At 44.7% G+C, this 26,446-nt stretch overlaps 1 protein-coding gene across 2 annotated transcripts; it reads left to right on the top strand.

Annotated features, from left to right (window-relative positions):
* Positions 1 to 6,131: 6,131 nt before the first annotated feature.
* Positions 6,132 to 25,677, top strand: CLN8 (CLN8 transmembrane ER and ERGIC protein). Of its 2 annotated transcripts, none has more exons than XM_007531694.3 (3): positions 6,132 to 6,216; positions 13,457 to 14,131; positions 23,859 to 25,677. In XM_007531694.3, the coding sequence occupies exons 2-3, from the start codon at positions 13,589 to 13,591 to the stop codon at positions 24,180 to 24,182; spliced, it is 867 nt and encodes a 288-aa protein (XP_007531756.1). In that variant the 5' UTR covers positions 6,132 to 6,216; positions 13,457 to 13,588; the 3' UTR covers positions 24,183 to 25,677. The 2 variants fall into 2 exon arrangements, with proteins under 2 accessions (XP_007531756.1, XP_016047138.1); XM_016191652.2 differs by lacking the exon at positions 6,132 to 6,216 and adding an exon at positions 6,233 to 7,418.
* The last annotated feature ends 769 nt before the right edge of the window (positions 25,678 to 26,446 follow it).

The raw sequence follows: 26,446 nt of genomic DNA, 5'->3' as shown, positions 1-26,446 counted from the left end.
GTCCTTTTTCCAAATATGACACCATCCCCCAGACAATAACTTAGGTCACCTGTATATTGGATGTCTGGCTCAGGCAATAACTAGTAGGGTCATGGCCCCCTTGGAATACACCTAAAATAGGCCTACTAGATTTTTCCAAAATGGAGACCCCAAATCTTCATCTGAAATATTCCAGCCTTTAGGATCATGATTAGTCAACAATTTGCTCTGCTTTATATCTTAACTCTTTTTCAGCCACCAGGTTCCAGATGCTACTATGATGCCAACTGGACTTTCCTGGGCAGATGACCCCACCAATGTGTCCTGGAGCCCCAACTCCCCTGATCCCTACCCTAGTAGGGAAAGAGAGAGACAGGCTGGGAGTATGGACTGACCTGTCAACTCCCATATTCAGAAGGAAAACAATTACAGAAGCCAGACCTTCCACCTTCTGCACCCCAGAATGATCCTGGGTTCATACTCCCAGAGGGATAAAGAATATGAAAGCTATCAGGGGAGAGGATGGGATATGGAGTTCTGATGGTGGGAATTGTGTGGAGCTGTGCCCCTCTTATCCTATGGTCTTGTGAATAGTTCCATTTTATAAATAAATTTTTTTTTTAAAGAAATTATCACCTATGGTAAAATGTTGAAATTTCCTAAATACATAAAAATATCCCTCTTTAAAAAAAGTTGCTTGCTTTAAAGAATTGTGTTCACAGAGACGTAATTTTAGCAGAAAGTGTAATGCTTGACTCACCTGTGATTCCATTGTCACTTGATCAGCTGCCAGATGTCTTCTGGGTTTTCATTCACACATAGTCCAAGCAATAGGAAGCAAGGCTATGGAAGGATTATTTATTTTTTTTTATAAAAGCCATGAAGTGCCACTTTTGACCACAATTTTAGTCTGACTGTAGTAAAACATTAATTCTTCTCCTGTAAGTAGTCCCTCACCTAATCAAAAAAAGGATTTGACTATTGTTACTAACGAAAAAAAGAAAAAGAAAAAAGAAGGAGAAGGAGAAAGAGAAGGAGAAGGAGGAGGAGGAGGAGAAGGAGAAGGGGAAGGGGAGGAGGAGGAGGAGGAGGAGGAGAAGGAGGAGGAGGAGGAGGAGGATAAAAACGCCCAATAAGGGTGTGGGGCAGTAGCACAGTGGGTTAAGCTCAGGTGGCGCAAAGTGCAAGGACCGGCATAAGGATCCGTAGGTGGAGAGTCGCTTCACAGGTGGTGAAGCAGGTCTGCAGGCGTCTTTCTCTCCCCTTCTCTGTCTTTCCCTTCTCTCTGTCCTATCTGACAACGATGACATCAATAACAACAACAATAATAACTACAACAATAAAACAGCAAGGGCAACAAAAGGGAATAAATAAATAAATATTTAAAAAATGCCCAATAGAACAAGAGTGAAACCATTTGTATGCTAATTAATACATGACATTCAGAAATTTCTTATTCCAAAACATAGTGACCCGTACCTGATCTCACATTTGTTTATACCTCCAGTAAGCACTGTAATTTCTCAGGTTAGTTTGCACACTGTTTCTCCAGCTCCATCCCAGCCTTCTGAATCTACTTATCCTGAATAATTTTATCTCTTCCAAGTGTGCTTTCCAACAATATTATTCCTTCAACACTTTTAGATTTGTTCTATATATTTGCTTATGAACCACATAATTAAGAATTAATTTTATAACAGGGTAAATAAAATCAGTGACTTACTCCATTTGGAGGGATCAAAGATATCCATCTTGCTACATTGTTGGTGGGAATGCAAATTGGTGCAGCCTCTATGGAAAACGCTATAGAGAGCCCTTAAACATGAATATGGAAATACCTAATAGTCCCAAAATGCCACTGCTCGACATATATCCAAGGACAGAAGACACTAATTCACAGGGACAGATGCATCCTCAGTGTTCAAAGCTGCATTATTCCTGATTGTCAAGTAGAGAAAGCAACATACGTAAATGTCCATTGACAGATGATTCGGTAAAGCTATGGGATATATATATATATATATATATATATATATATATATATATATATATATACTATTTTGTGTTCTTCTTGATAAAGCGTATGGTGGTTATGCTTAATGAAATGGTAAGGAAGTGAAAGACAACTAAACTACTGAATGGTTTTGCTCATATGTGAAATATAGAGAACCGAAACTCATGAACTAGGACAGGACACACAAGAATGATCAAACTTTCTCAAAGACTTTGTGAGAACTAAGGTGGTTATTGTTGGGTGGAGGATGGGGCAAGGAAGAGGGTTTGTACAGAAATTTGGTAGTGGGTATGGTGTGGAATTATATTCCTGTAAACGTATTATAGTTGTTCTATTCCATCTACACCATGCCTCGGCCTCGCGTGAGCTTAATGTGCAGCTTGGCGATACGAGAATCTGGCATGAAGCCCAGCCAGTCTATCTTGGCGTACTCTCGATCGCACTCTGTCATTTCACAAACATCTCATAAAAACTGCAGCAAAGGTGGGCGCGAGGAATAACATCATTGCAAGACTGGCCAACTCCTCATGGGGCGCGAGTGCTTCCACACAACGATCATCCTCTCTGGCATTATGCTATTCCACTGCAGAATACTGTCCCCCAGTATGGTTCCGTAGCCCCATCTCCAGTTGGTCGATTCCAAATTATATTCCTCCATGAGGATAAATTCTGGAACCATCCGTTCCACCCCGGTTCCATGGCTGCCAGTTCTTAGCAACATCGCCCCACCAGATATTCGTCGGGATGCGGCAGCATCTAAGTTCATTTCCCACATCTACGCTCGACCAGACCTGCCAATATACACGGATATCTTCGCCCACCCTGTTCAACGCTTGACGTCTTGTCACCCAATCTGGTCCCCTACGCCTACACTGAACTTCTCTGTTCCAGTCTCTTGGAAACAGAGTTGGCAGTCAGCTGAGGTCAAGAACAAACACCTCATCACAGACCCCTGCAAGTGTCAACCCGGCTTTGACCTAGCACGTTATGATTGTGCCCTCCTCAATCGCTATCGAACAGGCCATGGCCGGTGCGCCGCTATGTTCCATCGCTGGGGAGCCAGAGACGACCCAAATTGCCCCTGCGGCTACAGACAGACTATGACCCACATAGTCAAGGACTGCCACCTCTCCAGATTCAAAGGAGGTCTCAAAACTTTACATTAGGTTCAACTTGATGCTGTTGACTGGCTGTGGAAGAAGGGCAAACGCTAGAAGAAGAAGTTGTTCTATTCATATACCTGTATCCATTTTTAACCCTCACAATTTTATGATGTTAAACTGGAATAATTTACTATATGATATATGCATATTTAATAGGAAATAACACATTTGCTATGAGATAAAAGAAGTGACACTTAGTATACAAGGCATGAAAATCATTTGATTTTTTTTTTTTTACCTCCAAGTTTATCAAAGGGGTTCAGTGCCTGCACTAAGAATCCACTGCTCCTGGCAGCCACCTCTCTTCCATTGCCCTTGTTGTTGTTGCTGCTTTTGTTGTTGTTGGGAATCATTATGAGTTGTGACTCTATTTAGAGACAGGCCAATATTATAATCCTTTGTTAAGAGATAAAATGGAACAGTCGCTTTTTTTTTTTTGTAAATTATTCCAGTTTAACATGATAAAATTGTGAGGGTTAAAAATGGATACAGGTATAACCAAGGTCTTTTCTTCAAAGGAACATGAATAGAACAACTATTTAGTACACAAATTCTTTTTATAAATTGTTATCTATGACCACTTGTGGCCAGTAGTTTTGTGTTCTTTAGATCAGATCATAGTTCTTGCAGTGCTTGCTAATCCTCAGGCAGAAACCCTCAGACTCTCTTCTTCCTTTCCTTATTTAAACAACTGGTAGATTGTGAGCTCTGAGCCCAGCACAGGGGTAGAGGAGACAGTTCTGCAGCAGGCATAAAAGATGGGGTGGGAGGCGTTGCTGCCTGACTGCCACTGTTGGTGGCACGCACTTTTGCAAAAGAATAAATGCCTTGGGGGCCCGGGGGTAGCTCAGCGAATTAAGCGCCCTTGGCGCCAAGCGCAAGGACCAGCAGAAGGTTCCCGGTTTGAGCCTCCGGCTCCTCACCTGCAGGGTAGTCGCTTCACAGGCGGTGAAGCAGGTCTGCAGGTGTCTGTCTTTTACTCCCCCTCTCTGTCTTCCCCTCTTCTTTCCATTTCTCTCTGTCGTATCCATCAACAATGACAGCAATAACAACAATAATAATACAACAACAGCAATGACAAACAACAATAGCAACAAAGGGGAAAAAATAGCCTCCAGGAGCAGTGGATTCGTAGTGCAGGCACTGAGCCCCAGCTATAACCCTGGAAGCAAAAAAAAAAAAAAAAAAAAAGAATAAATGCCTTGCTCCAACTCCTTATTTTTTGCCTTGACAAGTAATTTTAATTAGACATCATTTACAACAAAGGGAAAAATGGATACAGATAAAATCAAGGTGAAAATGGATACAGGTATAATCAAGGGAAAATGGGTACAGGTATAATCAAGAAATTGTTAGCATAGTTCAGAGACCAGACCTAGATGGTTCAGAGCCCTGTAGATGCGAGTTCACATTCTGTGGTCATGAGTAGGAACTTTCCAAGCTGCCTCAATATAAGGACCCAACTTCCTCACGTGTAGCATAAAGTATATTGTCCATCCTCCGAATGAACATTCTGTACCATTGTTGATCCAAGTTGAGGGCAAGGTCCTATGGGGGCTCACAAAGGGGTCTATTGTGTTGTTCCTGATAGAGATGACTGGAGAGAGGGATTTATTCGAGGTCTAGGCCCACCATGTCTGTTAGGGAATCTCAGGACTCCCTGACTAGGGCCCCAGCTGCTGGGGTGGCCTGATAGTGACTAAAGAGTCATCGTTAATGAATGGCTTCAATTTTGAACATTACTTTTTCTTTCTTTTCTGCTCAGGAAGTGGGGTTGGGGGCAGCAGCAGCTGCCTCTATCAGACAGGAGGGAAATATGAATGCAGGTTATATGGAATATGCATCTATTATCTACATCAGAAGGACTGGAAGTTGTTAAGAGCTGGGAGCAGCTAACTGGGACCTTTTTGCCCGGTTCCCTCCCGTGGGATTCTAGACTGACTTCTACATGGAAGAATCACAAAGAGAACTAGTCATGTTTGGGGGAGAACATTTATTAGGAGAAAGTAAAGACAGAAAAGGAGGAGAAAGTACAAGTCATGTAGAGATATAGAACAGAGAGTGATTCCTGGTGTTCTAAGCTTTCTAGGCCCTTCCGAGGAAAGGCGGGGCCCTCGGGGGATGTGCCGCATTTAGCCTTAGTCCTTTGGGTGCTCACATCTGCTTCCATCTGCATTTTATGGCCTTTGTAGTCAGATAGGGAGGGAGCACGGAGGCAGGATATGCAACACACTGGCGCTTCCGGCCCCTTCTCCTGGCTGCCTGCAGGGTGCAGGGGGAGGGTGCTGCTTTCCCTGAGCTGCCCTCCAACAAAGTGAGCCGGGAAAATCGACCTTAGGGAATGGGGAGCATCGGGGCATCCAAGGGAGTGGTGGCAAAAGGGGGCGGAGAGGCGGGAGGGCCACAGGGGATAGGAGGGTGGCCGCTGAGATCTGCGTTCCGGAGCAGCGCACCGAGGGCTTGGCTGCAGAATGGAACCTCCAGGATCCACAGGGCTCAGCGCGCGCGCGGCAGTGAGATGTGGGGAGAGGAGGTTCTAGGTTCCGGGTTTTATAGGTGAGGCGGGTCTGATCCTGCTGGGCAAAGTGCCTCTGGTCCGCTCCAAACCCGGTGGATCTGTGGGAGCACACTGCCTCGCACCATGGACCTGGGATCTTTTTTGTCGTAACGTGTCCTCCGCTATCACTAGGCGCTAGGGGCGCGTCCACCGCTGGCGCAGCTCAGAGAGATCTGGAGGTGACTCCTGCACCAGCACACTTGGTCCAACCCGCACTCCATTTGCGCCTCCCCCGCACTGGTGCACTTGGTTCGGTCCGCGCCTGCGCAGTAACGTAGACGCTGTCTGCGCGCCATCAGAAGTGTACTTGCGCAGGGGCAATTTGCCGCCGGGTGGAGACTAGGTTCCTAAGGTCAGGAGGGCGGGGCGGGGGGGCGGGGCGGGACCAGAGGACAGGGGGCGTGGTAAAAGGGTCGAGGGGCGGGGCTAGGGCTCTACTTTTGCTTGACTGCTGTCGTATGTTCCAGATATCAGGCGGCGGGGACGCAGGTGTGGGGATGAGGGTGAGTGACAGGGCGCTCGGGACCTAGCAAGGGAAAGGGTTGGGAGTCGTGATCCTGGCCCCGGTGTCCCTAGGGACAGGGGGGCGAGTGGGGTCACAAGGCCTCGCCCCGCTGCCTGCTCTGCGCAGCTCTGGCAGAACCTGGAGCTGCTGGGAGCAGGGAGACAGAGCGATGGACCGAGGGGAGGGGCGGAGTGGACTGTGTGCAGGGCCTGGGGTCGGAGGTCACGGGGACAGTGGGGAAGGTCGTGGGGAATGGGAACTTTGGAGGCTGCACCCTTCTTATTGCCTTTGGGTGCGGCATGATGGGGCGGGAGGAGCTGATCGCCAGCCCTGCCCACCCAGAGGTCCCTAGTTAGGGCCATTGAAAAAGGAGTCCCCCCTCACCCCTTCCCCCCGCCCTGTGAAACCACTGTTGTGGGTGTGTGTGTCTGGCTGACAATCTGAGGTCTCTAGAAAGAGCAAAATCTCTGTTTCTCCTGATGGCCCACAGATGTTGTGACAGTGACAAGGTGTTTGAATCCTACCAGTCCCCCTGAGGGACATTGGATTCTCCCTTCACCACCATTCCCCTGACCCCTAACCATGAGGCCCAACCAGAATAGTAGGTCAGGTCAGCAGAGGGCTTTAGATCCCTTTTTAAGTAATTTTTAAAAATCAGACTTTTTGTCAAACAAGTTAGGCTCCTGAAATTGTAGTGGTGCTTAGAGCTAGACAGGTGGGCCACAGGCTTTCTCTCTGTATCTTTATGTTCTTTGCTTACTGAAGTTTGTTCAGTGAGTGTGCTTTTCTTCCTTTCCTTCTCCTTCTCCTTCTCCTTCTTCTTCTTCTTCTTCTTTGGAGAGGATTATTTTATGAATTGTCAAAGTGTAATTTTCAAAGTGACTGATTCTCATGCAAACATTGAGGACTTGTGATTTCGTTTTCCTGTTACTGGATGATCCAGCGGTGGCAGAGCCCCTGTTAGAGAGAACACAGAAGCTTAGGTGTCTGTAGGGAGTAAGCAGTTGGGAAGCTGAGATGGCTTTTACTTGGTCACTGTGATGTGAACATGTACCCCATCATGCCACCAAACCACAGCCCTGGGTCTGAGAAGCAGAGCTGCTTCACATCTAGGTAGTAGGTAGGACATACTGTCACTTATTTGATCAGTGATCCTGGGGCAGGGACTGTTCTGCAGTGACATATCAGCATGTGAAAAAGGTAAGCAACCTTTTCCCCTGACTTCATCTGTAAGTTTTGGATCAGTTAAGATAAGCAAACACAAACATGCTGGTGACCATGTGGTTTGACCTGTGAGAACAGTGCGGGTGCAACCATGCCCCTACGAGACTAGACAGGCTGTACCTAGAGAACAGACCCTTTTGGTCAGCCTGGGCACTGGAACTCATGCTTCCTGGCTCTTCTGAAATGTATGGCCTGTGGCAGAATAGCCTAAACCAGCAAGTCTTGTACAAGAAAGAGTGTGAGGGGTAAAAGGGAAGCCTGCAGAATAGGTGGTGAATTCATGACTACACTTGCTTTGGACCTCTGAGGTGCTCTGGATGCTGGATATGGGCTTTGGAATATTTCAGAGAGTGGAGCAGGATGATCCTGTTGCTCCATTTACAGTTGTGAATACAGTGAGTGGCATGAGGAAGTCCTGTGTCTAGGTCTCTGTGTGAGGCTGTAGTGACCCCAGAGTGCTTCTGCATTTGAAGTAGGGGAGAACTAAGGTCAGAGTGAGCCTGCCAATGCTAGGCAAAGGAGAATTGGTGCTACCTTCCCAGCAAGACCTTGACCTCACCTTAGAGGTGGTGGGTCTTGGAGAGCTGAGTCACCTTGACTGCATTGGGCATCCTGTAGGAGTCTGACTGGCTTTCCTGTGGCATGGTCTTGTACCCCATGGTTCAAACAGCTATTTGAGGCCTTTATCTTCACTGGGGGCTGGGTGTGCTGATTAGTACCAACCAGACCCTGAGGGGCCCACAGTAACAGATAAGACCAAGCCAGCACCATGCCAGAAACATGGCTATGTGGCTATGTAGAAATAGGAATGACTAAGTTTTGAACAGGGAATAAGTGGGGGTGGTTACAAGATACATCGAAGACTGGGGTTGTCATGAATCATTTCCTCTTGCCTCTCTAATTGGTGCCCACACTGCTGGCTGAGCAGGTTCACCCTGTCTTGCCCCTTGCTCACCAACTATGTCACTGGCCTACCTGTCCACAGTCCTTTCTCAGAGATGCTGCTGTCTTCAAAGGATGGCCTAGAAACTTGAAGATCTGGAAGCAGTCTCAGGTGTATATTTTAGAGGGCAATGCTCTGTGAGACCTTGACAGGTAATTGGATGTTGCAAGGACCAGAGTACATTTTAAGGCAGATAACGAAGCCTGAGTTCTCATGTCAACTGGAAACGTAGCTGTTACCATTTGTATTTTTTAATCTTTATTTATTGGATAGAGACAGCCAGAAATCAAGAGGGAAGGGAGTGATAGAGAGGGAGAGAGACAGAGAGACACCTGCAGCACTGCTTGACCACTTGCAAAGCTTTCCCCCTGCAGGTGGGGACCGGGGACTCAAACCCGGGTCCTTGTGTATTGTAATACGTGCGTTCAACCAGGTGCACCACCACCCAGCCCCACCATTTGTATTTTAAAAGAGGAAAGGGAGTGAGTTTAACAGGCCTGGCCTGGAGGAAGTACTTTGTATGGGGGGAGCCAGTGTCCTGTTGTTCTGTATTTCTGTGTAGTCTTAGCTTCATAGTTAGTTGCTGAGAGTAGTATGGTTAGGAAGCTTGTCTTCTTGCCTCCTCCTTAACTAAAATCAGACCCCCACTGAGTCAGGTTCTTCTTGATCCTTTGGTCCCAGTATACTGGACTTGCCCACCCCTCCCATGAAAAGACAACTACACACCCACTCATGGGTCGACAGTCATGTCCTAGTTCCAGATTTCAGAGGCAGAGAACCTAGTTGAAGGTAAAGGTTCCACAGCAGCATGATGCAATTGTGGTAAAATGGGAACTATAACTGAGATCTTGTGATGGACTTGTCAGAAGGCCTGAGAAGACATTTTAAGAGGAGTATGTATTTTAGCAGAATCTACAGTTTTGTAGATTCTTAAAAGGGGAACCCTTTTAAGGGGTTACCATTCAGTAGTAAGGATTCCTTTCTACTGCTAAGAATCTCTCTCCCTCTCCATCCCCCAATTAAACTCCTGAGGTTTTTTTTTTAACCTGTAAACCTCAGAGCGTCCCACCCCCGGGTGATAGGGTAGCAGGTAACTTGCTGCAGAGCCAGATGGTTCTGTTTTCTTTCTTCTTTTTTAAAAATATTTATTTTCCCCCTTTGTTGCCCTTGTTTTATTGTTGTAGTTATTATTGTTGTTGTTATTGATGTTGTTGTTGGATAGGACAGAGAGAAATGGGGAGAGGAGGGGAAGACAGAGAGGGGGAGAAAGATAGACACCTGCAGACCTGCTTCACCAGTTGTGACTCTCCTGCAGGTGGGGAGCCATAGGCTCAAACCAGGATCCTTATGCCAGGTCCTTGTACTTTGCACCACCTGCACTTAACCCACTTTGCTACCGCCCGACTCCCGGTTCTGTTTTCTTTTATAGGGTGGTAAAGATGAAGGCACAAAGGTGGGGCTGAGGGAGCACAGGAAGAATGCAGCAGTGACACTTGGTCATGCTTCCATGTTCAAGAAACCAGAATTGCTGTAGCCACAAAGGGTCCTGGTGAGGCCCAGAGACAGATAGAAGTGGGGGGTGAGTAGGAGGCCCCAACCCCTTACAGGATTTACTCCAGGAAGGAGGATTGGGCAGAGGGACTGTTTAGGACTGATTTGGGCCTCAAAGGGTTGGCTCCAAACTGAGGAATATGTCTCCTGAGGGGGCAGGATCAGGGGAAGCCTGCTCTGCGTGGAGTGGCTATAGATCAAGACTTGCTACTTTGTTCTCTCTGAATTGTGGACTGGGATGGCTGTCTTTTTACCAGAAAGGGTTTGTTTTTTTTCCCTTTAATTTTTAATTTTTATTTTTGTATTTGGATAGGATAGAGAGAAATGGAGGGGGGGGAAAAGGATGGGGGGGAGAAAGAGACACCTGCAGCATGGCTTCATGGCTCATGATTAACACTGGTCCTTGATCATGTGCACTCAACAGGGTGTGCCACCACTCAGGGTTTTAAGTGTCAAAGCATCTTAACGCTGACTGGTCCTTGTGCTTTGCGTCATGTGCGCTTAACCAGCTGTGCTACCATCTGACCCCAATGTGTCAAAGCATCTTAATTTACAAATTATATATATATATTTTTTTTTTTCTTTTTTCAGACACACATACAGTCAGGTGCACTGCTGGCTTCTTAATGCTGAGTCTGATCTGTGCACTGATTAGCTTTTCAGAACACTTCTTCTAAAATGCATGAGTAAACTGGAGTTGGGTGTTACAGACCTAGTTTGTGAACATGGACGTGCAGCCTCCTCACAGGCAGTAGTTCTCCTCTGATGGTGACTCCCAGGTGTAGAAATGTGCCATAGGAGAAACAGCACAGAAATTGCAGGTCAGAAGTGTACATCAAGTGTGGATTTCTTTTCTCCCAAGTCAGACTCATACTCACATAGCCTGTTGTAGAACTAGAGTCTTATGGGCCCAGGTGGTATTGCACACATGACCATGTGCAAGGTCCTGGGTTCAACCCCCCACCCCCACCCCAACTCTGTTGCAAGGGAGGAATACCAGTAGGTGTCTCTCTTTCTCCCTCCCTCTCAATTTTCCCCTTTCCTCTCAATTTCTCTCTGTCTTTATCCAGAAGTAAGTAAATAAGGAACTAGAGTTGAGAAACAGGAAAATAAACAGGAAAAAATGAATAGTGGCTTACAAGATTATATGATTACAGGTACAGATCCACTCAACACTGAAGTTCTGTGTCCCTACCCTTCCAATGAGAACCACTATTCTTCTCACAGCCTTAGAGACCGTCTGTTTTCTTGTTGTTCTGAAAACAACACTCTTACAAGGGTGTATGCTAATATCAAACGTAAACATTCAGGAGTTAGAGAAATGGTCCCTTTGTAGTTCACATTAAATGAGCTTATACTTTGACATCCTCAGTCTGGTCATAGTGACCATTTTGACTGAATAGTACTTTTACTGTCTTCCACTTAGTATTTGCAGTACATGCCGGGAGATCAAAAGTCAACAGGAAAACAGGAAGCAGACACATTTTTGGGGGAGGTGGGAAAGGAGGGCACTTCCCAGCATTACATTCTCTAGTGCTAACTAGATTGAAACAGGATGCCATCTTTTGTCACGTGACAGAAGAGTGCTTAAATATCTTGACAATAAAACTTAAAACCCATTTCATGCGTTCAAGGTTTGTCAATTCTAGATTGGACCAATTCTTGGTCCAATCTGAGAATGCCCCGGTGGCACTGGTGGAAACTGGTGCTGTGATGTCTCTCTGTATAAAAAAAAGTCAACCCCGAGCAGTGAAATCATGTATGTACAAGGCCCCAGCTCCACAAAAAAAGAAAGGAAGGAAGAAAGAAGGAAAGGTGGTTCACAATATTGCCCTGCTTACCTACACGCAGCTATGATTATTGTGTGTTCGGGGGTAGGGGATAGATTTTTTTGAAGCAGGGTACTACCCATGACTTTAAGTGAAGCTTTCATTTCTTTACCCAATTTGGCGGGGTGGGGGTGTCTTTTCATGGTTAGGATTAGAGGAATACCACTATAACTCTGAGAACTAAGGAAGCCATGAAAATTATCTAGTCCAGGGCAAAAATTTAGCATAGACTGGTGGTGCAAGGTGTCTAGAGCTGCGTGAATCTGACAGACAGCACCCAACATTGGTTCACTGTCTGTTCTCATCCTTTGAGGGTGGGCATCACTTTGTGTATGTAAGGTCTCACCCTGTTCAGGGTAATCCAGGGCTCTGATTCAGTAGGGTCCCACGAAAAGAGAGCTCACCCTTTTTACAAGTGGATAAAATAACATTCAAGATTTATTTCTTCCTGTTGTTAAGGACATGTGACTGGCAGTTAGTGACAATAATCAGAATTCTAAAACATGTATCCTAATATGTCATTGTTTCAGTCCTTTTCCATATATCACTTTTTAAAAAAAAAATTATTATTAGAGATGTAAATCTAGAGGGAAGGGGAGATAAGAAGAGAGCAGCATTGTTTCACTTTTTTTTCTTTTTTTTGCCTCCAGGGTTATTGCTGGGGCTCAGTGCCTGCACTACAAACCCACTGCTCCTGCAGGCCGTTTCCCCCCTTTTGTTGCCCTTGTTTATCATTGTTGTTATTATTACTTTCATTGCTGTCATTGTTGGATAGGACAGAGAGAAATCAAGAGAGGAGAGGAAGACAGAGGAGGAGAGAAGGATAGCCATCTGCAGACCTGCTTCACCCCCTGTGAAGTGACCCCTTATAGGTGGGGATCCAGGGCCTCGAACCGGAATCCTTCAGCAGGTCCTTGCGTTTTGCGTCATGTGCGCTTAACCCACTGCGCTACCTCCCGACCCCCCTCATATATCACTTCTGTTTCTCACAGTGTTCTTTAGATGAAGAAACAGCAAGAGGGAAGTTGGAAGTCAGTGTGAAAGTATAAAAGGGGTTTGAACCTAGCATGGACTGCCCAAAGCCAGTGTTCTATGGATTGGTTGAAACCTTGGTGTTGTTGTTACGTTCCTTGAGCCCATGACTATGGAGAAGTGAAACACTTTTACCAAAGCCAGTTTCAGTATGATTATGTAAACACATTTTGTCTTCTGAAACCTGTGGCTTATGTAACTGGCTCACAGGCTGCTGAGAGAGCTGGAGTTTTGTGATCTGTCCGTGGGAAGAATGGAACAGTTACCCTCCTTCCTGTTCCCACCTGTCCAATCCCATCTGCAGTTTTATTTCTCCTAACCTACCAGTGGGTGTCATCTTGATACATTTGTGGATCTTCAAATATATACATACATATATATATATATTAAAGATATTATTTATTAATAAGAAAGATAGGAGAGCAAGAAAGAACCAGACATCACTCTGGAACATGTGCTGCCAGGGATTGAACTCAGAACTTGATGCTTAAGAGTCTAGTGCTTTAGCCACTGCACCACCTTCCGGACCACTGGATCTTCAAATATTAATATAATTTTCCAAACTGTTTTTCGTTATGTTTTTAGGACACAGAAGTAGTGTTATGCTCTAGTTTCTGTTTTGTCAACATGAAGTGAGTTAGTTGTCTTTCTTTCTTCAGGTTCAAGACGAATAGAACACATGAAGATCCTACAGGTACTTGCACTGACTGAGTTTTCTCAGGCAAGATACAGTGTAGGGCACCAAACTCCTGTGTTGGCTCTGTAACTACTTGGGTTTAAAATTTAGGACGATGAGTCTTCCCAGTGATGGAGGGACACCAGAGAGCATTTTTGACCTGGACTATGCTTCTTGGAAGATTCGCTCAACACTGGTGGTTGCTGGCTTTGTCTTCTACTTGGGTGTCTTCGTGGTCTGCCACCAGCTATCATCCTCCCTGAATGCCACTTACCGCTCTTTGGTGGCCAAAGAAAAGGTCTTCTGGAACCTGGCAGCTACCCGTGCTGTCTTTGGTGTCCAGAGCACCACTGCAGGTTTGTGGGCTATGCTGGTGGACCCTGTGCTGCAGGCTGATAAGGCACTTGGCCAGCAGAACTGGTGCTGGTTTCACGTTACAACAGCCACAGGATTCTTCTTCTTTGAAAACGTTGCTGTCCACGTGTCCAGTGTGTTCTTTCAGACATTTGATCTGTTTTTAGTTGTCCATCATCTCTTTGCCTTCCTTGGGTTTCTTGGCTCTGTGATCAACCTTCAAGCGGGCCACTATTTAGCCATGACCACGCTGCTCCTGGAGATGAGTACCCCCTTCACCTGCATTTCCTGGATGCTCCTAAAGGTGAGTGACCTTGTGAAGCATGCATTGTCTTTGCAGAGTCTCCTACTGACTTAACCAAGGACTTGTCATATGCGCCTTGTGTGATGTGGAAGTGATTTCCTACTATTTCTACTTTGTGAAGATGTTTTCGTAGGAAAAGGTATTGAGCTTTGTCAAATACTTTTTTTTTTGGCACTTATAGAGAGGACTATGTGAGCTTTAGCCATTCGTTCTGTTAACGTGATTGAGAGTGATTTCACTTACTGATCTTGGGACACAGATCCCAAGATCTTGAAAAAGAAAGGGTGGAAGTTGGATTAGGTGTGGTCTTTTGCAGGAAAGCCAAGGACTCTAGGGGAGGGATAAGCAGAAAGAGATAAAGTAGGTGTTGGGGACCCCATGCATAATGATAAAAGAGGACCTAAGTTGGTGGCAATAGTGTACAAATATCTATCATAGGGAGATAAAAAAATTATACTTATGTGACAACAACTGTCTTTGTTTTATTTTTACAAGAATACTGCTAATCTATGGCTTATGGTGGTGCTAGACATTGAACCTAGGACTTTTTGCCTAACTATTCTGCTTTCTCTCCAGCCCGACAACAGCAGTCTTATAAATCATTACTTTTTCTAATAAAATCATTTAAAAAAAAAGAAAACAGCAACCAAACTTACACCACAAGGGGTCATCCCTTCTTGGTTCTAGTACATGATCCTGTTCATGTGTTACTGGATTTGGTTTGCTAGTAGTGTTTTTGTTGAGGATTTGTGCATCTAAATTCATCAAGGATATTGGATATTCTTGGGGTATCTGCCTTTGAAATCAGGGTGATGGTAGTCTCATGAATTCAATTTGGGGTTCTTCAGGTTTTTTTTTTTTGTAAGAGTTTGAAAAGGTTTGACATCAATATTAATCATCTTTTACCTGGGAAAGACTTTGTGAGTGGTGAAATAGGGCTGCAGGTATCTCTCTATCTCTCTCCTTCTCTATTACTCCTTTCCCTCTCAGTTTTTGGCTGTCTCTATCCAATTAATTAAAAACATATATTTTATGTTTTCTTTTTTTTTAATATTTATTTATTCCATGGGAGTCAGGCGGTAGTGCAGTGGGTTAAGCGCATGTGGCGCAAAGCACAAGAACTGGTGTAAGGATCCCAGTTGGAGCCCCCGGCTCCCCACCTGCAGGGGAGTCACAAGCAAGTCTGCAGGTGTCTTTCTCTCCCCCTTTGTCTTCCCTCCTCTCTCCATTTCTCTCTGTCCTATCTAACAACGACAACATCAATAAAATCTACAACAACAATAAAAAAACCAAGGGCAACAAAAGAGAAAATAAATAAATTTTTTTTTTTTTTTTAACCGTAGCGAATGACCATCTTCTGGGAAGTACAGGTTTTGAACCTGAAAACTCTGTCTGTCTGTGTCCTAGTCCACAGAAAGAGCCACTAGCCCAGCCAGATCTCACAAAATAAATAAATATTTAAAAAAATAAATATAAAAATATTTATTCCCTCTTGTTGCCCTTGTTTTATTGTTGTAGTCATTATTGTTATTGATGTCATCATTGTTGGATAGGACAGAGAGAAATGAAGAGAGGAGGGTGAGACAGAGAGGGGAAGAGAAAGAGAGACACCTGCAGACCTGCTTCACCACTTGTGAAGTGACCCTTCTGCAGGTGGGGGGCTGGGGGCTCAAACCGGGATCCTTATGCTGGTTCTTGCACTTTGCACCATGTGCACTTAACCTGCTGCACTACTGCCCGACTCCCTTTTATATATTTTCTAGAACTCATCAGTGAAAGCATTTGGTCCTTGTCTTTTCTTTGCTGAGAGAGTTTTTGATTATTCATTCAGTTTCTACATTAGTTAAAAATTTGTTCAAACTCTCTATTTCTTCATTACATTTCTAGGAATGTACCCACTTTTTATTATCCAGTTTGTGAACATTTAGTCTATTATTCATATATTCTTGGTATCAATCTTCATATTCATGTATTCAGTTATATTCATATCCATAATAGTCTACTGTCCTTTTTATTTCCGTGGCATAGGTGATCATGTGTTTTGTTCTATTTATAAGGTTGACTCTTTTTTCCTTTGCTAGTTTAGTTAAGGGTTTGTCAATTTTGTTTTTATCTTTTCATAAAATTGACTCTTAGTCTCATTAATTTTTCTATTCTTTCTCTATTTATCTACTCTAATGTTTATTATTTCTTTTTTAAAAAAGATTTTATTTATTTATTAATGAGAAAGATAGGAGGAGAGAGAAAGAACCAGACATCACTCTAGCACATATGCTGCTGGGGATCGAACTCAGGATCTCCTGCTTGAGAGTCCAAAGTATTACCACTGTGCCACCTCCCGGACCACGTTTATTATTTATTTTCCTCTTGCCAATTTTGGACTTACTGGATCTCTGGAAAAGTCATGAGGCATGTTTGCATAGAAACCATAGGAAAAATATGTCATGGGAATCGGGCAGTAGTGCAGCGGTTTAAGTGCACATGGCGCAAAGCGCAGGGACTGGCGTTAAGGATCCTGGTCTGAGCCCCCAGCACTGCACCTACAGGGGGGTTGCTTCACAGGTGATGAAGCAGGTCTGCAGGTGTCTATCTTTCTCTCCCTCTCCAACAATGACATCAATAACAACAACAATAATAACTACAACAGTAAAACAACAAGGGCAACAAAAGGGAATAAATAAATAGATAGTTAAAAAAGAAAGAAAAAAATACATCATGACTTTTGTGATGGCCCACTCGCTTGCTCGTCATTGTTTAGTTCCATGAGGTGTAATGTCAGTTTTCATTTGCGGTCACTGTCTTTTTTAATGTGCACTTATCGTTATAAGCTTCCCTCTTAGAGCGCCTGTTGCAGCCAGGTTGTTTGAGATGTATCTACTGATTCACATAGCTTTTAGTTTGTTGTGTTTTATTTTCATTTGCCTGGAGGTATTTTCTTCTTTTTTTTAAAATTAATTTACATATATGGGGCTGGACCATAGTACACCAGGTAGAGTGCCCAAGGACTGAAGTTGAAGCTTCCATTCTCCACCTGCAGGGGGAAAGCTTTTCAAAGGGTGAGATAGTGCTCTACCCCATTCCCTCTCAAATTCTCTCTGTCTCGAGCAAAAATAAATAAAATATTTTTTAAAAAAGATTTCAAATGTCCCTTTAGCTTTAATTAATTTATTTTTTATGAAGGAGAGGTGGAAAGAAACATCAGAACACTACTCAGTTCTGGCCTATGGTGGTGCTGGGGATTGAACCTGTGATCTCACAGTCTCAGATATGAAAATCTTTTGCATAATCATTATGCTGTCTCCCCAGCTCAGGAGTATTATCTAAAGTCTTTTTATTTTATTTATTTTTTTATTATTCCTTCATTGATCAATGTTTTCTGAAGAGTCTGTTGTTTAATTTCCACATGTTTGTGACTTTTTAAGCATTTCTATTGTTAGTGTTATTTCACTATTTATTACTCATCAGAGCTTTAGGACTTGTAAGACAGAAGCCAGACCTTTGGGGAGCCCTTCAGAAAAGTTGGGGTGCTGGATGCATGTATGAACCAACTCCTGCCTCTTTTAGGTGAAACTGGGAGCTAGGGGATCTCTTCCTGGTAGTTGGTATTATATCCGGGTTATGGATTCAACAATAGGGTATTGTAAATCTTACCAGCTTTGATGAGTGGGTCCACATTCTGGTGGTATTCAGAAGCCTCTTTCATTTCAGAGATGGAATGTATGTGCATTGTTGCTGACTCAAGAGTCTCTGTGGGGGAGGGAAGTTGGGCTTCTTATTCTCATTTGCTGACATTTGTCACTATGTGTTTCTGTATTTAGTAAGATGGTAATACTCATGATTATGACCAAAAATTATTATTTACCTAGCTTTTCTTTCTTTTGAAAGTGTATATTTTGGAGTATGTCTTCTATACAATCCCAATTCTTATTGCGATGTCCAAATACTTTTTATATTAAACTTTTTAAAAATTATCTTTATTTTATTTATTGGATAGAAACAGCCAGAAATCAAAAGGGTGATAGAGAGGGAGAGAGACAGAGAGATACCTGCAACACTGCTTCACCACTGGGGAGCCAGGGGCTCGAACAGGGATCCTTACGCTGGTCCCTGTACTTTGTGCCACCTGCACTTAACCCACTGCACTACCACCCGACTCCCTTCCTGTCATGTTTTATGACAGATTGTTCATAACACATTTTGTATGAAACTTTTAAGTCCTGCTCTTTGTTCCTGCGAATGTTTAATGCAACCCCCAACCAATGAGCTCTTCTGTTGTACAGAAGTCTATGGTGATCCTGAGAGGAGACAGAAAAGTTTAACTGCCCTTTTTGCCACCAGGGCTGCATGAGTGGCAGTGACACCACCAATATGAGGAGTGCAGACTGTTCAGATATAGCAGTCTTTGCCTGAACACTGTCTGTGGGACAAGTTCTGTGCTAGGACCTGTGATTCCAAGAACAGCATTTCTGTCCCCCAGAATAGTGAGTGATGAGTAGTATCATGACTGATGTGTGTGGAGAGCAGCAAGGGCCAGGTGGTCTGTGAAGAGCAGGTGGAACTCACAGGAGTCTTGGCAGAAGAGCCAGTGTGAGGTGGCATGGAGTATCACAGAGTGGCTGTGGACCAGCCCTGGACAGTTACATGCCTGTAAGAGAGGAATGTGGGCTTTGGGTGGAGTGAGGTCCCTGTGGGAGGCAAGGCGGGAACCATTCCCAGAGACAGAGTCAGCTGACCCCACCAACATGAAAAAAAAGAGTGGTGTTGGAGCCTGCTGATGGGGTTGGTGGGGGAGTGGTACCTCTCAGATATGCTGCTGTGCTGGATGCCCCTCAGAGTCCTGCCCACTTCTCATCGCTGCCCTTATGCACTTTTCAGCATTCCCTGTAGAGGACAGAGTGGCAGGGATGCTGTGATCCATCTGTATACCATGCCGCAGTGACTTGAGGCTTAAATCAGAGCCTGGCTGTGTGCAAGGCAGCATCTTCTTGAAAAGACAGAAGAGGCTGCCACGCACACAAACCTGGTTCAAGCCCAACCCCTACTCCACTGAGGGAAGCTTTCATATTCTCCCTCTATCTCTGTCTCTTTCTATCTGACAAACCTTATAGCAGTGAAACCCCAGCAACAACAAGGGAGAGAGAGAAGGGGCAGGAGAGCAGACAGCTCACAATCATGTGCTAAACAAGCCACACCAAAACCCCAAGACAGCTGTGCTTGTTTGTCTCATGTCTTAGGGGAAGATGGGGCATTAGCTATCTTGCATTTTTTTGTGTTTGTTGGTAGAAGGCTCTTTGGGAGGAAAAAAATAAATAAATATCTCTGTCTCACTTTCTAGGCCTCAGGTAATCCGGGGCTGAATCACTTCCTGTGTGTATTTTTTAGACTTTGTGTTTCTTTTTTAGATGATATCTCCTGCTGGAGTCTCTGCCTTAGTAGTGGAGGAGAGCAAGACCTGTCTCACCCCTCCTTTCTTTTTATTTATTTACTTATTTTTATTTTTTATTAAAGAAAGGATTAATTAACAAAACCATAGGGTAGGAGGTCACCCCTCCTTTCTTAAGTGACCTGGTGAGACCTCTCCTTCTCCCTTGGGTGCACTGGTGTGGTCATTCTCCTTTCTTAGTTCCTGGGGGGAAGCCCAGCCTCTTTGGATCCTCAGCATCCCTCAGAAAGAAAGCACTCCAGCTATGAATGACCTCAAGCTGTGGTTTGTTTTCTACTTTCTCCGAAGTTTGTTAGGATATTGTTTGTGCAGGATAGAAAAGGATTACTTGAGTATTCTCTATTTGCTACACAAAGCTGCACATACCAGCAGGAAATCCTACTCTGGATTTCTGTAGCTCAGGACTAGTGTGTCTAGATAGTTTATATTCTTGTTCTAGTTGAAATACAACTCACTGTTGCAAGGAATTACTGTCTGAAACGTTGAAATGTTCTAAGCTTCCAACTGGGCTGCCCAAATTCTAGACAGGGATCCAGAAATGCTCCCTCCATTGAGGTCTGATTTATAATTATAGTATAAATATATAAAATGAAAATAAATATAATATAAATCAAGATAAAACCTTAAGACTAATATAGGCTTCTACCTCAAAAACAGTGCCTTCTTTTAATTAGAGAGAGAGAGAGGGAGAACACCAGAGCATCAATCACTCTAGCAGATGTGATTCTGGGGGGTCACACTCAGGACCCCATGCTTGGGAGTTCATCGCTTTATCCACTGAGCCACCTCCTGGGCCACAGCTTACCTGCCTTGAATTTCAGTTCTGAAATGTTGTTTAGAATTCATGACCAATTAATTCCAGGATTCAGACACCTAGGTGTAATTATTTATCAAATTCCCAGACCATGATGTGAAGGAGGTGACCTAAAGGCAGTTTGTGTGTGTGTGTGTGTGTCTGTGCATAGCACACAGTTCACACTAATGGGCCCAGTCATGCAGAATGATTTCTGTGCAGATTTTTTTGGGAATCTTCTGCTTTTCTCAAAGCACTTGGTAACCTCAACCACAGAAGTTTTAGTGCCTGAGTAAGACCAGTTCTCAAACTTTTCCTGAGCAAATACAAGATCCTGGTGAGTGTGAACATAGTGATTTATGAAGACCACACACGTACTAAGGACAGTGAAGGGAGAGCGCTTCACTTTGAGAATTCCGACGGGGAGGGCAGTGAAGACCTTCTAGTTAGTCGGTGCCTGTAAACTGATGGAGGAGAGGTACTAGGTGCGAGTCCCCAGGGGGACACTTGTAATTGTAATAGGTGGAAAGGCGCTGGGCAGAGTCACATGGAACACCTGTGAGCTGGTAGTGGAAAGGTATTGGGTGCAGGGCCCTTGGGGCATACCTGGTCTGCATGCATGTTCTTTTTTTTTTTTTAAATATTTATTTTATTTATTTATTCCCTTTTGTTGCCCTTGTTGTTTTATTGTTGTAGTTATTATTGTTGTTGTCGTTGTTGGATAGGACAGAGAGAAATGGAGAGAGGAGGGGAAGACAGAGAGGAGGAGAGAAAGACAGACACCTGCAGACCTGCTTCACCGCCTGTGAAGCCACTCCCCTGCAGGTGGGGAGCCTTGGTTTGAACCGGGATCCTTATGCCGGTCCTTGTGCCGGTCCTTGTGCTTTGCGCCACCTGCGCTTAACCCGCTGCGCTACAGCCCAACTCCCTGCATGCATGTTCTGTGCTGGTACACTGCCATAGTCTTCAGACTAGGGTGAAGGGCAAGTCCTTTCCACTCAAGAAACTGAACACTGAGTACTTCAGCCTACATGTAGTGTCAGAAACCTTTGCTCCTCTCCAGGCTGGGACTCATGAAGAGCATGGACCAACCTCTGGATGCCAGTATCTGGTAGGGGACGGGGGCCATGCCTGTGGGGTTCTTCTAGCACACAGCAGGAAGAGGTAGCTCCTACTTGCTAGCGGATTTTCTCAACTGCTTGATTTAATCAGTGGTTTACTCCTTTCATCTGGTCAGGGTAGTGGTGTATGAGGGTTCCTGTATCAAGACCCCACTGGCAAGTGTGTGCCAGCTGGAATGTGCCTGTATGTTCATGAGCACAATACCACCTCTGATGTACTCTGTGTTGCCCAGGGCCTGTTACAGTGCATGACAGGGGCTTTGGTCGGTGCCCTAGCGGAAGGTCAGGCAGCCAGGTGGACAGTCCCTCAGACACTTGTGAAGTGAGCAGCACGAAGACTGCACGCTATTGGGCTCACTTCCTCAAAGGTCCACAAACGGGCTGAGTTCTGCTCTATCAAAGTCAGCACAGTGCTGACCTTGGAGACAGTGAGAGTGGATGGCACCAGGAGAGGTGTGGTTTTCTGCATGTGCCCCCCATGTCCTGTATCACTGCCCTGTGTGGTTGTGCCATGCCTACTGTCCTGTCTGGCCGTCCTATTATGCCTCCCTGCCACAACTGCTCTGTTCCTGCTGTCTTGTACAACTGACCTGTACGACTGTGCTGCTCCCGCTATCCTGTTTATGACTGTCCTATGTCCTTCTAACACCTGCCTAGATTTGGACAGGTCCCTGCTATGAACCCCCACCTTCTTTTTCACACATGGAAGTGACCCATCATCAAGTTCCTTGTCCGCTTTTAACTACAGCATCCATACTGTTGTTGGACATTGGTTTGAATATAAGTCATCATAAGGTGGTTCCATGTTGTCTGGTACCTTTGTCTCCTGGGATAAAAGGACAAAAACCAAGGCAGGAAATATTCCTTGTCCTAGACTTCTTACTCACATTTTTTTTTTTTTTTTTACAGCATGATGGCAGGACTTTCAGTACTGAGAACACATTGCTTATTTATTTGCTCAGTATTCACATTCACAGTGAAAAGAGTTGAAGCAAGCTTGGTTTGTTTGTTTGTTTATTTATTTCCCCCTTAGAGATGAGACCAGCTGGTGCACAGGAGCCAGGATCGTGGCCTGTTAGCAGGGTCTCTCTCTCAACAAAGGCTGCTTTCAAAAAGAAGCACCAGGCTGGGTATGGTGTGAAACTATGCCTTAATTAATCTTACCGTCTTGTAAATCTCTATTAAATCACTAATAAAACCTTACATGCAAACAACAAAACGAAGCTCTGTGTCTGGGAAGGGCCTGAGAGGGTAGAGTATATGTGTTGGGTTTCAGCCCCAGCACCATTTGGAAGTACCGTAAATAACACCAAGAAGAGCTCAGTGAATATTGGAGGAGTACTGTGGTGTCTCTCACTATTCTGTCTATTTTTTCCTGTCTCTCTATTAAACAATGGAATAGAACTTGTGAAATAGCTCACTTGAGGGGCCAGGCGGTGGCACAGTTGCTTGAGCACACACATTGCCATGTACCAGGAACTGAGTTCAATCCCCTGGTCCCCACCTGCATGGGGAAAAGCTTCTTAAGTGGTGAAACAAGGCGCAATTCTCTCTCTCGCTTTCTTTCTCTCTTTCCCACCCTCTCTCCCTATCTCTCCTCACAGTTTCTCTGTGTCCAAAAAAAAAAGCTGGGATTGGCATAGATAGCATAATGGTTATGCAAAAGACTTTCATGCCTGGGACTCCAAGATCCCAGGTTCAATCCTCAGCATCACCATAAGCCAGAGCTGAGCAATATTCTGGTCTCTCTTTTTCTCAGTATGCCATTCATTAAAAAAAAAAAGATATATATATTTTTAAAAGGTAATAAATGTATTTTTTTAAAAAAGCTCATTGGGGGGGTCGCATGGTAGCGCTGTGGGTTAAGCACACATGGCGCAAAACAAAAGGACTGGCGTAAGGATCCCGGTTTGGGTCTGCAGGTGTGTATGTCTTTCTCTCCCCCTCTCTGTCTTCCCCTCCTCTGTCCATTTCTCTCTGTCCTATGCAACAACAATAATAACTACAAAAAAAACCACAACTCATTTGGATAGTGTGCTGCTTTGCCATGTGCATGACCCAAGTTTGAACCCTGCCCCCACTACATTGAAGGAGGCTCTGGGGCTGTAGTCAGTCAATCTCTCTCTAGAGCTCTCTCCCTCTGTCTACCTCTTTGTATCTAAAAATAAATAAATAAATAATATATAGAACAAAAGTCGGGCCAGGAGGCAGCTCATCAGTATTGTGCACTTACAAGGCCCTGGGTTCACTCTCAGCACCACACAGGCCCCCCGGTGGAGCATGGTGGTGCTTTTCAGTGACTTGTGTGTTCCATGAAGTTTGGACAAATGTGAGGCGGCTGTGCACTGACTTCTCTGTCTCACCCCGCAGGCCGGCTGGTCAGACTCTCTATTCTGGAAGCTGAACCAGTGGCTGATGATCCACATGTTCCACTGCCGTATGATGCTCACCTACCACATGTGGTGGGTGTGCTTCTGGCACTGGGATGCCCTGCTCAGCAGCCTCTACCTGCCACATTTTGCACTTTTCCTCCTGGGATTGGCCCTCCTCACACTCGTGCTTAACCCCTACTGGACCCACAAGAAGACCCAGCAGCTTCTCAATCCTGTAGACTGGAACTTTTCACAACCAGAACCTAAAAGCAGCCGGCCCCACAGGACCAACGGCCAGGTGGTACAGAGAAAGGAGCAGTAGCTATTGGACCAGCCACTCCGTAGCGGTGATTCCACAGTCCTGTGGGGATTGCTGCATGTCAACCTTCCAGCCAGTGAGGTGAAGAGCCTTCACCTGGTGCCCATCTAAGTGAGACTGACCATCTCCTACTTTCCTTTCCAAGTAAGCATCATTGCCTGTGCTCCAGCCACGCAGGGGGAAATGCTAAGTACTTCTAACCGGATTTACTTTTAGAGCAGATGTCTGCTGTCCTCGTTTCATGGCCCTAAGTTAGGGCTCATTCTGAATGTGTTCCCATGCCAGGCTGAGTTCGTCTTCCTGCAGGAGCCCCATTAGAGGTGCTGAGTGTTAGGACGGGTTGGGGGAGGCTACTGCCTGTTACAAAGGCCATGTGCTGTGGGGCCAAGGCCTTCTCCATCTATCCTTTCTAGTCACACTCAGAAGAATCTAATGTGCCTTTTTCAGAGAGATGTATATGTATGAAGTGCCCTAAGTTAGAAAATAATATGATCTGTTGTCCACTGTTCAAATGTCCCAGGTGTAAATTCTAAGAGGCTAGGTGTACAGCAGGTGACAGTGCTTGCCATCTAGTGGCCTCCCTGTGCTATGACAAGTTTCTAGGACCAGTGTCGCTTCTAGCTCCTCCATAGTCAGTCTGGGGAGACATGTCATCAAGAAATGGTACGTGAGACACAAATTTCAGACTCATCTTATATATCCCACTTGACAAAGTAATGTAGATGTTTGCTTATCGTATCTGTCAGAAGGTTTAGAGTTACAAAGTACCTAATTAAACCATAACCTACCTTGACTGATGTTTCTCTCTTGAATTCAAGAGTAGGTAGTGATCACTTTCCTCAGTAGCTATGGAGCAAAGCCCCAGGAAGCTCTTGCAACCTTCAGCAGCAGTCTGGCTTCCATCAAACTCTTCGTTCCTCACTATCTAGTGTGGCCCAAAGTGTGTCATATTACTGTTGTGCTGATGGGCTTATTTGCAGGTGGCACACTTACCTTCACAAGGAGTGTGCAGTTTCAAGTAAAGTTTATTTTTGCTGTGGGCGGGGGTAGATAGCATAATGGTTATACAAAGAGACTCTCATATTTGAGACTCTAAAGTTCCAGGTTCAATCCCCCACACCATCATAAACCAGAGCTCCGCAGGGCTCTGGTAAAAAAAAGAAAAGAAATAAATTTTATTTTTGTTGAAAGCACCTCTAAAGTGTTTATGCAGAGCACATATTTATTGGTCATGAAAATCATGTGTCCTTCGAGCTTCTGTAAAACTAAGATTTTGATTATTGGTGCACTTTGTTGATTATGTTGTACCTATTTATGTCATTTTAAGAAGAAGCAAATTAAATCTTAAAAATATCCAGTAGGTGGTGTCTCTGCTCAGCCTGTGTCTGAGACCCTGTGGCACTTTGGTGGCCTCACTGTATCCTTTCTTCCAGAAGCAGAGAGAACTGGTGTTTTCTAGCTGGGCATATGTGTAATAAAGAGACTGATGTTTACAGAACCCTAAAGGATGTTTCTTGTCTCAGGACCATACCTATCCCTATGAATGTTTCATATGTTGGAGATATACGATGTTTCAGTAAATATTCACATGTTCAGAATTAAAACTAATTAAAGGAAGGATAAATGCTTTGCTTATGTGCCAACCATGCAGAGGGGGGAAGCACATCCAGACCCCAGTGAAGGAGTCCCATGTGGGAGAACAGCATTTTTGTAGCTTTCTGCACTGGGAGCCCTCTAGGAGGAATTCTCTGCTTTTCTCACAGCTCTGTTTCCCTTTTATCATTATATTGTTTTATATTTGGCAATGACAGTCATATTCCCCAGTCTGGAGAAAGCCTTGGTGTTCTGGATTGTACATTCACCCTGAATGCAAATGTCCATTCTCACCTCTAAAAAGACTGTGTTAGGAGGACCACCGCATGGGGTCAGTGGCCATATAAGAGAGGTAAGACATCTTCTCTCCCTCTCTCCTCCTCAAGTTAAGCCTCCAGGAAGAGGAGCCAACCTTACAGAGTCTTTGGGCTCCCAGCCTCCTGGTCTTTGGGAACTTGTGGAAGTAACCAGAATTGACTTCATTCCTGAGTTGCCTGCCACTTCATGTCTACAGCTCTGAATTAGTCCAAACTTTTTATTTATTTATTTTTTCTGTCACCAGGGCTATTGCTGGGGCTCAGTGCCTACACAACGAATCCATCTCTCCTGGTGGCCATTTTTACCTATTTTTTTTTTCTTTTTTAATGATAGACACAGAAGTAGGGTGAGAGAGG

Source organism: Erinaceus europaeus, chromosome 2 (genome assembly GCF_950295315.1).
Source record: "Erinaceus europaeus chromosome 2, mEriEur2.1, whole genome shotgun sequence".
Taxonomy (NCBI): domain Eukaryota; kingdom Metazoa; phylum Chordata; class Mammalia; order Eulipotyphla; family Erinaceidae; genus Erinaceus; species Erinaceus europaeus.
The sequence above is the reverse complement of the archived record's forward strand: the minus strand, read 5'-3'. Positions and strand labels throughout refer to the sequence as shown.